The sequence below is a fragment of the Caloenas nicobarica genome, chromosome 3, assembly GCF_036013445.1.
Source record: "Caloenas nicobarica isolate bCalNic1 chromosome 3, bCalNic1.hap1, whole genome shotgun sequence".
NCBI lineage: Eukaryota > Metazoa > Chordata > Aves > Columbiformes > Columbidae > Caloenas > Caloenas nicobarica.
In genome coordinates, this window is record NC_088247.1 from 68,230,370 (window position 1) to 68,243,239 (window position 12,870).

The 12,870-nt window shown below is 39.6% G+C and overlaps 1 protein-coding gene across 1 annotated transcript in view; it reads right to left on the bottom strand.

The window, feature by feature from the left end:
• PLEKHG1 (pleckstrin homology and RhoGEF domain containing G1) overlaps positions 1-12,870 on the bottom strand; it is a 134,040-nt gene that overhangs the window by 6,263 nt on the left and 114,907 nt on the right. Inside the window, exons 8-18 of the mRNA XM_065631962.1 lie at positions 12,300-12,450; positions 11,159-11,290; positions 8,662-8,844; positions 8,479-8,574; positions 8,277-8,363; positions 6,031-6,064; positions 4,722-4,817; positions 3,448-3,486; positions 2,968-2,990; positions 1,928-2,146; positions 313-429 (exon numbers count right to left, since the gene is read on the bottom strand). Of these exons, the coding sequence (XP_065488034.1) occupies positions 313-429; positions 1,928-2,146; positions 2,968-2,990; positions 3,448-3,486; positions 4,722-4,817; positions 6,031-6,064; positions 8,277-8,363; positions 8,479-8,574; positions 8,662-8,844; positions 11,159-11,290; positions 12,300-12,450 (1,177 nt within the window). The remainder of the gene's footprint in view (positions 1-312; positions 430-1,927; positions 2,147-2,967; positions 2,991-3,447; positions 3,487-4,721; positions 4,818-6,030; positions 6,065-8,276; positions 8,364-8,478; positions 8,575-8,661; positions 8,845-11,158; positions 11,291-12,299; positions 12,451-12,870) is intronic.

A 12,870-nucleotide genomic window follows, 5' to 3' on the forward strand; every position in this document is an offset into this window, starting at 1 on the left:
TTACAGCAAAGTCACATGCCTGCTAATGCTAACATGAAGGATGCTGTACATGTTCCTAGCCAGAGACTGGGAAAGAAAGGAAAAGACAATTTCTTTTGTCTTAAGTTAATGCTGAGTAATTTGGTTGGTTGATTTGTTACCCTGCCCCGAAAAGAATACTTTTTCATCATACAGATTAATATTGCAATAATATGGATATTAATACATGACATAATCAGACAATGACTTATCTACCAAGCAAAAATGCGTATTTCTTTGACATATCCATGATGCATAGCAAAATAGCAGTAAAAACCCAAAAAAGTTATATACCTGCATTTCACACTTGTTGAGATTAACACTTCTCCGTTTTTCAACATTTTCAGCAGCTTGACTATTAAGTCTTTTTCTTCCCCCTTTTGATTTCTGCAGTGAGTTTTGCTGCACTCCCTGTAATTTAAAATAAAAGAGCAAGGGAGGGGTAATATAATCTATAGATCATTGTACAGCCTTGTTCAGAAGAATTACAAGCAGCTAGAACAGGCCAGGTATCCCCACCAGAAGGACAAAATGCTAATAACTAGTCAGAGCATTGCCACAAGAATGATTCAGAGCCTAGAAAACCTTCTAATAACCAATTAAATGAAATCAATCCATACAGCTTGTCAAAAGCAGAATCTGTGTATAAAAATATAGATATAAAAGAATACCTAGAGATTAGATGAGGGAAAGAGCTTAATCTCACAGCCAAAGGTATAACAGGAGAAGGTGGTCACACAAACTCAATTTTCAAAGTTCTTTTTGGTTTTAAAAGGGAGAGGGGATAGTCTTGCTATCACTTGAAGTCTTGAAAACCAGAAGGAGGTCCAAACTAAAAAATATGCTGTCATCCAACTTCCCAGAAAAATGAGACAGGAGGCCAGAATATTATATGTTGAGCAGTGTCCAAATTAACTCAGAGTGAAGGGCATGCATGGTGGGAACAGGGGGAATCTGAGAAGGTATCGTTGCCACACCTAGGATTAAACAATAAGCTACTAATATACATTTTTATAGCAGTATTCTTTTGCACTTACTCATATCAGGAAGAGGGAGAATTACAAGACACTGCACTACACTGATATGAGATAATATTTTATCAAATATTTACAAAGCAAATACTGTAATTTCAAAGAGGACATGCACAGTAAACTTCAAAAAGAATTTTAATAATATGTTTTGGATAATTCACAAAATAAATGGACCACAGAAGGATACAACCTCAGCATCACCTAAACAAAAAAACCTGAAAACCTACATTCTTTAAATACAGTCACATTTCAAAACTGGGGTTTTAGCTTTTCAGAAGTACTGTGTATGTCTGGAAGCATCATGCAGAGTGGGGAAAACTACCACCTGTCGAATGACTGCACAGTAGTAAGAAATACAGAATCTCATCTTCAGAAATCCTACTCAAAATATCTCCCATTAAAGTTGACACATTCCTATCTACTGCCAGCAGCTCACAAGTCAAGAAGCATCACATGACATGTGGCAGAGCCTGAATTTTAACTTAATATTCAAGTCCCTGCTTCGGACACCTGAAGGTCCTGTCTCTGCATCTGGCTTAAAAAGGTTTCTGTCATGGCATCAGCTGGTGAAGCAAAGAAAGGTCACTTGTGTGCAACAGCCTTCTGTCAAAACTAGACTTGAGGACTGTAAAGGGCTAAGTAAAACCTTTTTCATGTAGTGGGGATTTAATCTGCTGTATGGGGGCTAATTCTATGTCTTCTCTGCCAAAATACTAGAAAGTGTTGCGTGATGTCTAAATAAAAATATTTCTAAGCAGAAAGAGTTACAAACACTTGTAACACATTCCTGCCTCCTTGCAGTTTTACAGATAATTTTAATCCCTTTTTCATTCTCCCCAAGAAAAAGGGATTTTACTTTTTTCCCCTCTTTTTCTTACCTGTTCAGACTCTTCTTCATCATCAGCATCAATCTGTTCCATAGCAGAATTCTGGAGATTTTCGTCCTGATCGCTGCTGTAGGCTGGCTCAATGGACTCTTGAAACTGGCTCTCCAGCCCACTAGGTTCCAAGGAAACCTTCTTCCTAGAACTCAGCAGGGCTTCATTTGATCCTAGTTTGGTGGCTTGAGATAATAGGGCTCCTTCAATACTGATCCGCTTAGAAAAAAAACCACACCACAAAACTTCGTTTCGAAATATATAGAGATTTTCTATTTTACATCAGCCTTATAGGCAATGTTTAAGCTACATTCAGTTAGCTGCACTGAAATTAGATTTACAAAGCAAAAAGTTAAACAATTGGTATTTTTCCGTAGACTATTTAGAACTGAAAAAATATATGCAAAAACCCCCACTCCAATCTTGGGTTTCATGGTTATGGCATCCCAGTCAAGTCATATCTAATGTGTCCTGTTTGTAAATCTTCTGTACACCCCCACTTTAAATTCCATTCCAAATAAAAGCCTAGGACCTGAAATTCGACATGAAACTTTCAAACTGCACTGGGAACTCCATTACAAATTCTTACAGAAAATGTAAAAATTAGAAATGCTCATTTCCATCTGCTTTCCATAAGCTATATCAGCTCTATTTGGTCATATACCATGGTTTTTATATATATATGTTCGAATAAGCTGAAACTTTCCCATCTTATTTAACAGATGCAAAGACATGCTCCAAAGAATAAACACTATCTTTATACAGAGGAGTTATGTCATCATAAGTGGCATTTTTAAGTACTGCATAGTATTATAAAGTACAACCAATATATGGATCAGTCTTTTTTTCTTTATTAGATATTCCTGAAATAGCTGTATTTCTATTGCTTTCGTTCCAATAATCTTATTTGAGACACTAAACAACATTCACGGTTTTGTTTCCATTCTTAAAATCAACACAACCAAGAAGATGCAGATTCTACATACTGTGCTCTAAGTAGTTTGAATGTGCTAAACCAAAAAATGTAAGAAATGGCTTACCTTCTGCATATCTGGACTTACATCTGAAAACAGAAATATATACTTCATCATAAATGAATAATCAAACTGGTGTCAATCTATGCCTGTTTTATTGCTACAATAATATGCCAATTATGGATTCCCAAAAGGAGATTAAATGTAGCAGCAACTGAGCAAACAGACTATAGGGTTCTGATAAAACAGCAACAGCATGAGTTGCACTCGAGGTCCTGATTTTGCAACATGGATATGATACGGGCAACTCCTCACAATGGCCAAGACTGTGTGTTCAGTTATCAGTTGCTAGGATGTTTACAGGAGCAGAACCCAAATGTGGAAAACAGATGTTGGATTTAAACACTAACATTTTGTTTTCTCGCACACTTCCTCCATGCCCCGTAATGTGTTTAGGGAAAGTGATAGGAGGAAAAAGATCCATCTTTACTTGTTCTACAAAGTACAGAAGCACTGGGTCAATAAAGAGTAGACAAAGTAGCTTACTGTTTGACTTCAAAACTTTGTGGACTCTGGATGAGGGTTCTGAAAAAGACAACAACATGTTTAAGCACTCCAGCATCCCACAGAAAGTTATGGGCATTTTAGATGACTTTTTATAACACGGATACTGAAATTTAAGCTTCTGAGCCAATGCAGGGAAGACAGATTTTCATTTCTTAATCATCCTATTTCCTCACAAAAAAAGTGTTTGTTGAAGTGTCAAACCTACAGCTGTTACCAAAAAATATACATTTCTTAATGCATTAGCAGCTGCCCTCCATACAGCAAGCCAGATGTAGGTTTTCATCCCACGTTAAGATTCCTGCTTTCAAAAGACTTGATCATCCCTGCTATTGCTCTAAGTTGCTGGAGGTTTCCTATTAGAAATATGGTTGAGGTACCAACAGCTTATCAGGGCTTTACAAGTATAAGAAGCTGAACGTTACACAGGAGGCCACTTGGTGAGTGTTTGGTATTACTCCTTTTACAGGTAAAGCAGCACTAATAGAATCCTTCACCTCAGAAACAAAGGAAGATGCCTGAAAAGTAATTAAGACTTGATTGTTTTTCAGACACATATGCTGCTGCATGAGAAATCACTACACAAATTCTCTCATGAACCTTGTTTTAAATCATTCCCAATACACAACATTACGCACACCAAATCAGAAAGGTCTTTAAGTAGCTGAAGAGGGGAACATAGTGACTGCAATATGAAGTCACCCAAATACACAAGGCATTTGTAGTGGATTCAAGAAGAAACTAACAGTAATTATGGATGTATGTTTGAGCTAGGAAGAAAAAAAAAAAAGTCAGCATAACCACCTCTCGTATCTCTATTATCCATAAGGCAGACATTACACTAAGTAAAGACAGTAATCATGTTTTCAAATAGTAAGCCTGTCACAATTAGGGTGGAACCACTTCTGAGACAGTAATTACTTGGGGTGGAGGGGAGAAATGTCAGATTTAAATAATGTGACTGGCTTTCCTGCATATGCATTCTTTTATCCATTAGAAAGTACCAACTGTTCTTTATGCATTCATCATTAGGAATGTACATCCATGAAATTAAATGCAAACAGTAGATAAAGAAAATAAATCACAGAAACAACAAACAGTTAATAAGATACTCCACCCATATCTGAGAGTTACTGTGCCATGTTAAATCTGAGTGGAGTACAGGCTAAAGACCAATTCCAAGTGCCCAGCCTCACCCAACCCTAAACAACTCTGTTTTCCCTCCTGTCCTCTTGGTGGTAAAGGAGTTTATTCACCTGATTTCCTTCTCACTCTGTAAGGAGCACTGCCTTCTTTAGGCTGGTACGACGATTTCATTTCTCCCTCGGGGCTATAGTGGAAGCCTGGGTGATCTGTGGAACAAGCAGAGGCACAAGGAATAAGAGAGTGACAAGGATGTCACTTCACATGCCTCCACAGCTCTCTTTGAAGGTAGCACCATCATCCCCTTATGACTGACAAAGTGGCACTTCTTCAGAGCCTGAAGCAACCCAAGCACAGTGGTGTGCTGCTGTAGGGTAGCTGTTAGCCACCCAGCCATGGAAACGCTTCACCCATTTAGTTGTGCCTTGCTCCAGATGGCCAACCCAGCACCATCATCATGTTTAATCGTTTGCCAGTTTCTCAGAGCCTTCCTGAGCAATACAACTACGAAAGTAATAATAAGCCTGCTTTACTCCAAGACTTCTTCAGCATTCGTACCACAGGGCTATTGTTCTCATTTCCCTACACTGCTGGGGATCACTGGCAACATGAAGAGCTAGTGCAGCTCACGCCAGCAGAGGCAGCAAGCAAAAGATGCAGCAGCAGGGACAGCGCAGATGGGACTGAGCTCAGAGCACAGACAGCAGCATCACACATGTTCTCTGCCCCTGGCTCCTGGGACACACACAGGTAAACTCTTCAGACACAGCACAAGCCTGCTGGGTCCCAGCACGGAGTTTTCTTGGGGCTGTTCTGTGGGTGCAGTTGCTTTCTGCCGTGGCCAGGAGAGCAGCTGCTGTGTTCCTGCACTGCCTTGTGATGCAGGACACCCGGGGCAGCCAGCCATGCTGCTGCCGCAGCGGCACTGGGCTCCCTCATTTCCCTTCCAGAGGGGCTGAGCACAGTGCAGTGAGCTGCTGGCAGCCCCCTGCACTGCCCTTCAGCTGCAGGTTTGTCAGCACAAATAAGTTGTAACACTGCTATATATTTTGAGCTGTGTTTGCTTACTGCTAGCCCTTCAGTAGGTCCTGGGCAGAAAGAGCCCACACAACAAAACAGGAAAGATCATATGTTTAGTCAGCATGGAATAAGCAAAAGGGAGTGGCCAGAGCTTGCAAAAGGTCTAATCTGCCTCATCCTTGCTCATCATGCGACATAACTTGTTGGCGGCAGATCAGTCAGCCCAATGCCCACATAGCTCCACAGAATCTGCACCCAAGTTTGGTTTTTCCAGCAAGGTCATAATTCAAAGAACATAAGCTTGGCCTTCTTCTGTCTCAGATGAAACCAGCAGTTAAAGCCAAACTTTTGAAGATGGTTTTGTTCCTTTTTAAAAATGAAAGTGAAAAAGAACCAACTTACGTATGGCATCCATTTCTAGAATTGCCTGTTTGGCCTGAAAGGAAAAAAATAACAAATGAAAAAGATAACCTATAAGTAGAAGGACAAATTACATAGCATAGTACAGACAGTAGTGAGTTTACAGGTAAACAATGGCAATTTTAATTGTTTTAACTAGTAAATATGGTTAGCAGCATTATTTTCTGTCTTTTTCTGTGTGCTGGACACATTATATATGTGAAGAAGAATTTTGCTGGCAGGAGCTCACCAGAGTTTATCATCAGGGCTTCACACAACACCCCATTGTTCACTGCACCGGCAGCTCTGCCTCATGTGCCCACCTGCCCTCCTGGCAGTGCAAGGGAAGGAGCACCCACCCACCCACCCGTGGCACCACTGGCGTGAGATGTGTCTGTAGGATGCAGTGATGGCACATCTGACCGCAAAAACTACTTTGCCTTTGAAGACAGGGGCTGTGCTGAGATTGTGCGGCACATGCTGGGTCTCCTCCATGGGGACACAAACCTCCAGAGAGCGCTCTACAGGTCCCAGAATTTAGAGCCATCAATACACCTGTGCACATTGCTGGGACTGGCACAAAACTGGACCTAGTTTCTCTGTGATTCACAGATCATTTCCTCCCTAAAAAGCAAATAGTTCAACTCCTTAATTATTTTTCAATTTTGAAGTTATTGGCACAAAAAACTATCAACCTTGCTTCCATTAAGAGTTTCCTTGAGAAACTGCTATTAAAAAAAATGACATTTAGTTTAAGTAAGATAAAAAGTGGCTGACAATTGCTTAAAATTTGTCACTTTTTTAATAGGAAAAAGAATCTGGACGTTTTATGAAGCATATCAGCTAATAAGTAAGAAAATAAGCTAAAATAAAATAGCCTATGTAACCTGCTTGCCCTCCTACATGTGCAGTTCAGTAATTTTCCACCAGGTGTCAGATGTGGACTACTATTAAATCCTCCAAAATCTGGGCAGAGACACGTCTCATAGCTAACAACTAACTACTGGTTTGTCAAAAATAAAAAAGTGCAGACAACCTCAGAGATTTATTTGGTTAAGCTTTGGTTAAACATTTTTTTTTCCCACAGATAAAAAAACCCCAGCAAGAAATAAAAAAAAATCTTGATATGAAAGCTGAGATCATGCTGCAGTATTTCTTTTTATAAGCTAATAAACTGCAGCAAGTATTTATATTGTAAGCATGGATACTAGCATAAACATTATACCTTTGATAAACTCTGTCACCAAAAAGATAAGAATCAGTAAAAGCAACTGCTAGGGCTTTTTTTCTCCCATAATTCTCTACTTGTTGAAAATCAGAGTTAGTACAGTACTGTGTACATCAGTCACAGGTAACACTTTTTAGCCATTACAGCATAAAACTCAGCGGGGAAAAAAAGTCAGAGGAAACTGACCAGTGAGACTAACGCTCAGGGAGAACAAACAAACAAACCAACCAGCCAAAACCCAACCAAACAAAACCCCCAAACCAAACCAAACAACACAGTAAAACTCAGCCGTGGGGGAAAAAAAAAAAAAAAAAAATCTTGCTTCCACATGAGTCCTGCTGTGTCATGGTAAGAGTTAACATCCCTTTAACATCCCTTGAGAAGTGCAATAGGTTACACTGGGAAACATCACCTGGATCTCTAAGACAGGATTTCATAAATAAAAGGACCAGATTTCCCTCCATTACAGCTATGAATATATTGGCGCCCCATTTTCTCTGGCATGAAGCTTGCTAGCTTCTCACCAAAAAGGGCTCAGAGGTCCTGGCTAAAGATGCAGGGCTAGGGATGGGTGCACGTATTTGTAAGGTGAAGTGCGTTCTGGCTCCACTGCTGTGGTATCTGACCAAGACAGATTAAAACGAGCTTGGTAACGTCTACACACGCTGCAATTAGCACTCCTCGGTGTTGTGTTGTGGAGACAGGCAGTATCCAGCCAAGGAATGCTCTTACAGTGAAGCTTACTGACATTGCATCTCTGTTACTCATGTCTTAGTGGGCAAAGCCTAATGTGCACAGCAATGCTGCTAACCCAGTTAAAATCTTCTACTCCCGCACCAAGCTCAGTAGCTGCTTTTACGGGAACTCCACCATTAATTCTGAGGAACCTTTAAAGACATGGGGACACAACATGTTAATCTCCTGGAGTCTAAACTCTCTGTAAATTGCCATGCATCTTGCAGCTAACGAGACTCTTAAATGCTCATACAAGGAGGTGGTATGGTTTTTTTTAAATTTTTACCTTGGCAGGAATTTTAGCAGGATGATTTTCTAGAATTAACCTCTTCAGGTGAAGAATCCAAAGGCGCTTGTCTTGCTGCGACTTTGCCTGATGAAAAAAAATGTAGCACCGTAAGAAAATGCATCACTGCACTATGCCGGCTCAGGAATAGCATGTGGTCATTAATCAGATTACCCAGTAGGCAGGGAGCCCTCTGTCATACCTGGACAGTATGTTGCATCTTGGGATTTTTGTAATGGAAGACACTAAAGCTAAGCGGTTCCTTTGGTATTACTTCAACAAGCATGAGATTCCCACACTGGAACAAAGAGAGGCAACAATGTGATTCACAGAGGAGGTTTGGGGAGACCCAGAGTCAGCAGTGACCACCCACTCTCCAACATACCAGTATATGAGCTTTGTATACAAACATCTCATCTCTCTTTTTTGTAATTAGCAGCAACTTGTCAAAGAGGAACAACGTGCGCTCATTTTTGGCTCGCTGAATGCGAAATGTTCCTTCTAACACCAGCTCTCCGTAACTCGTGAGGTCTGGCCCTTTCCAATTAGTGAGCAAACTCTGTATCTCCTGCAACACATCAAAGAACAACGTTCATTTCAGAGATATTACTTAAATAAAGACTCAAACAAAAACTGCTGAGGCCACTCCCACATCCAACAGTGTAAAGTCACCATACGGGGGTACTGAGGTTGCTGGGTTATGTGCAACATTGCAGCCAGGTGCTTGGAGGCCTGTTGCTAGGTCCAGGCTAAAACATGCTTTCCTAAGTACTGGTTAGCTCTACATGGACCCAGCAAAAAGCCTCCAGGTCCCCAGGGCAGCCTGTGGCGAAAGAGCACAACCTCATCTCCCCCAGCTCACAGAGACCGAGAACAGTCTGTAATTCAGCTGTCAGTCTCTCTCATGCCTGCTCCCCTCTATGTTCCTAACCAACCTCTCTTAACATTTCTCTCTCGCCCCCAGTGTATCCTCCTGAAGTTGTATGGTCCTCCACTGGATGAATTACAACACCATCTCCATATCCTCTAGGTCCACCCCAGAAGACATCTCTGGGAGATGTCCATATTGAAGAGATATTTCTCAGCAGACTAGAGGACCAGAAATTATTTGGTCAACTGATCACTTGAAGATGCCAAGATTTATTTGTATTTTAATGATTTGTATACATATCATGGATATTTCTCACCTTATTTATTACTTAAGAAAAAAAAAAAGCTGGAGTAATATTAAGAACATCCTCACAAGTCTGTGTGGCTTAGCTATGGTTGTTCTTTTTTCCTTCTGTTTCTTGTTTTTTCTATCAGTGGTAATGACATAGCTCTTAAGAACTCTACAGCAAATTGTAAGAGCAGACTGAATCTTAAGTAGGGAAATCTTTAAAAATGTCCATCAGACTTTAAACCCAGCAACATTAGCAAAGCAGGGAAAGATTTACTCATCCTAGGCTGGTCTCTCTAAGACACTACATTTTAATACAGCATTCAGCTAGAAAACATCTCAATACATTTGATGCACAAATGCCGCCTAGAGCATTCACAGGAAGAAAACCCAAAAGCAGCACAATTTGGACTATACACAAGATGGTTATAAAAAAAATTAAACATAACAAACGAAAAAAATTGCATTTTATCAGGTCTCTCCAGGAACTTGTAAATAAGTCAGGGTACACCACAGGGATCATCTCCACCACTCTTGAGGGAGATTTTGCACCGGAACTGCTGTCACAGTACCTGCAGCATTACAGACCAAACGGCGCTGCGATAGCCCACAGAAGACCTACCCTTAGGGCTGCAGAAACAGATTTTACTTTTTTAAAGATTAAGTATGAACACAAACATTTTCCACAACCCCATACATTTGCCAGCTGAGCTCAATAAATTAATAAAAAAAAAAGCCCCCAGTTTTGGAAAAGTACTTAACCCTCTTTATTGCCAAATATCACCGGTTATCATTACTCAGATTTATAGCAGACTGTTCCTAAGTCATTAACATGTATTTCCAGCAATGTGTAGCAAAGGTTACACTGCTGCAGGCAGGACACTATCAAATGTAACCCAATTCTCCCTACACAAACAAAACCAAAACACACAAAAATGAGGGTGCATAAGTACCATTTATGTTACAAAGAGAAAAAGGGTCAAAGAATAACATGACAGATTTTTGAAATATTATAATCCTATTGCTTCCTTTTATAAAGTAAAAAAAAAATCTCCCAAATTTCTTAAAGAAATATAAATACTGCTGATGAAAATGTAATGTAAAATCGCGATTCTCTGAGAAGTTTGAAACAGAATGACCATTCTGTAAAATGCCTACAAAATAGCTTGCTCTTGATGTCAAAAGTTACGCAGGGTGTAGCTTTTGTTTTCTCCTCAAGAATTCTTAATTCAAAGCAAAGTTAACCTTTTTCTAACTATCATATTTCTAGGTTTATGTGTTTCACAATGCAACCAATAATGAGTCTTCAAAAGCCCAAGAGGAAAGCACTTAAACAAGAAGAAGCACAAGAAATGCCTCAAAAAAAAATTAATCAGCATAAAGGGGAGAAATCAGAAACCACAGGATTTCTGAACAAAGCCATGCCCTAGGGTTCTATAGTACTGCTGTACAATTGAGGGAAAAGAATAAAGAAAAGTTATCTTAAGTTCCATATTACTGCCAAATAAATGGTTTACAGGATGCTGCTTATAGGGCAGGGATGTCTGAGATTTTTCTGCAGCAGCTATGACCATATTCTTTCAGATCTAACAGCTACAGGCATACTCAACAGGAGTCTAAATTATGACTGACCAAGATTAAAAGATAAACTAAAACATGTTAAAGGCATATATATTGACAGAAACAGCTCACAAACACGCATAAAATCTCTTTGGGATCTCACTTGGAGTCTGATGGCATGTTCATGTTTCCTCTTCATGTCATTTATATGCCACGCGACTCTCTGCATCGTATCTATGGCATCCAGCACCACATCATAGCCCTCAGTATCCTTGTCAAGGTGGTTTTCTATTTCCTAAGACAGGGAGGAAAAAAAAAAAAAAAAAAAAAAGTCCTGTTATTTCTAATTTAATTTTCCCAGCACAACACAATGCTATGTTATTATCTGTACTATTTTGTCTTTGCATTGCCATCACCCAAATGCAATGTTCCCACCTTTGTTACTATTGCATATTGTTATCAAATTGATTAACACAAGCTGACTAACAAAGCCAAGCCTTTACGGTCAGTTTAGCAGCAACTATACTTGCAGCAGCTGATGTGAGCAGAGAGGCACAGAAAGAAAGTGCAGCACGCTGACAGGAGACCTTTTCAAATAGCGTTTAATGGCTTACTTAAAACACAGAATGTACCTACACACTTACAAAACCCCAATGGAATTACACTACGCATTACTTTACAGTTGGAGAGTAGAAAAGCACCAGACATTTTAAATAAGGATCAGTGTCTTTACACTTTACTAGAACATGACTGTAATAGGAAACATATGTGGAAAACATTAACAATAAAGCAGGAATTTCCAAAAATTGCTTAGCTCAATTCACTGAATATGGAAAGAGTTCCCACTTCCTAAGTCATTCCTCTCAAAAAATTTCTTATTAATTGGGATGTTTATACCTATTTAGTCCTCCTTTCAGTCTCTCCCAGCATTTTAAAATGTGGAAAAATGCCATTTTTTCATTGGAACAATAAATTTGTGTACAAAATCATTTAATCATGACAAGACTCTTCCATACAACATCAGAATTACGGACTAGTTTTTTTTTAAAAAAAACGGTTATTTAGGGACACAGACTGATTCAATGTGTCTAAAAAAATTGTCATAAATTCTCCACTCCAAATACGTGCATACACTGTGAAATGATGAAGGCAGAAAGAGTCTCAATATTTAGAAGTCAAACACCCCCAAGAGAAAGAGCATCAAAAGAAACCCAGAACCTTCCTAATCAACAACCCTTGTACCAGAGGCAGGAACTTGGATGTGTGGCAGCCCCGAAAGAAATACATTTGTAATGGGTGCTCACGTGCAAAAGCAGGTGGTACTTGAGGATGCGCTGGACAGGTTTCAAGAGATAGGAGCCCAGGGGCAGAGAATGCTGCAGCGCTTCTTGCCGCTCCCTGAAGAACTTGGCCAGTGTCTTGTTCCTCATGCACTCTGTCAGCACGGCCACTGACCTAGAAAGAGCAATACATAGCGTTAAGATACATGTCAAGAATTGTTACTTTCTTCCTTTGTAAAAGGGGGCAGCATGTTCCTAATCCAATCCCTGTGCTTTTTTTGGTGGATTTTTTTTTTGGTTGGTTTAGGTTTTGTTGTTGTTGTTTTGGTGGGGTTTTTATTGATTTTGGTTTTTTTGTTTTGTTTGTTTGTTTCTTTTAAGTTACGTTGTGAATTCGGTTATATTTTCCTTTGACATGCAACCATCCTCTATTACTGGGAATCACATATTTGAAGCAATGCAGAATAAGGCAATTTTCTAAAGGGAGATAACAGCAATGAAAGACGAGTCAAACTAAAACTTTAGATGAGGGGTTTTTTTCTTGTTTTGTTTGTTTGTTTGTTTTTAATTTAAGAACAAAAGGCAAACTCCTTGA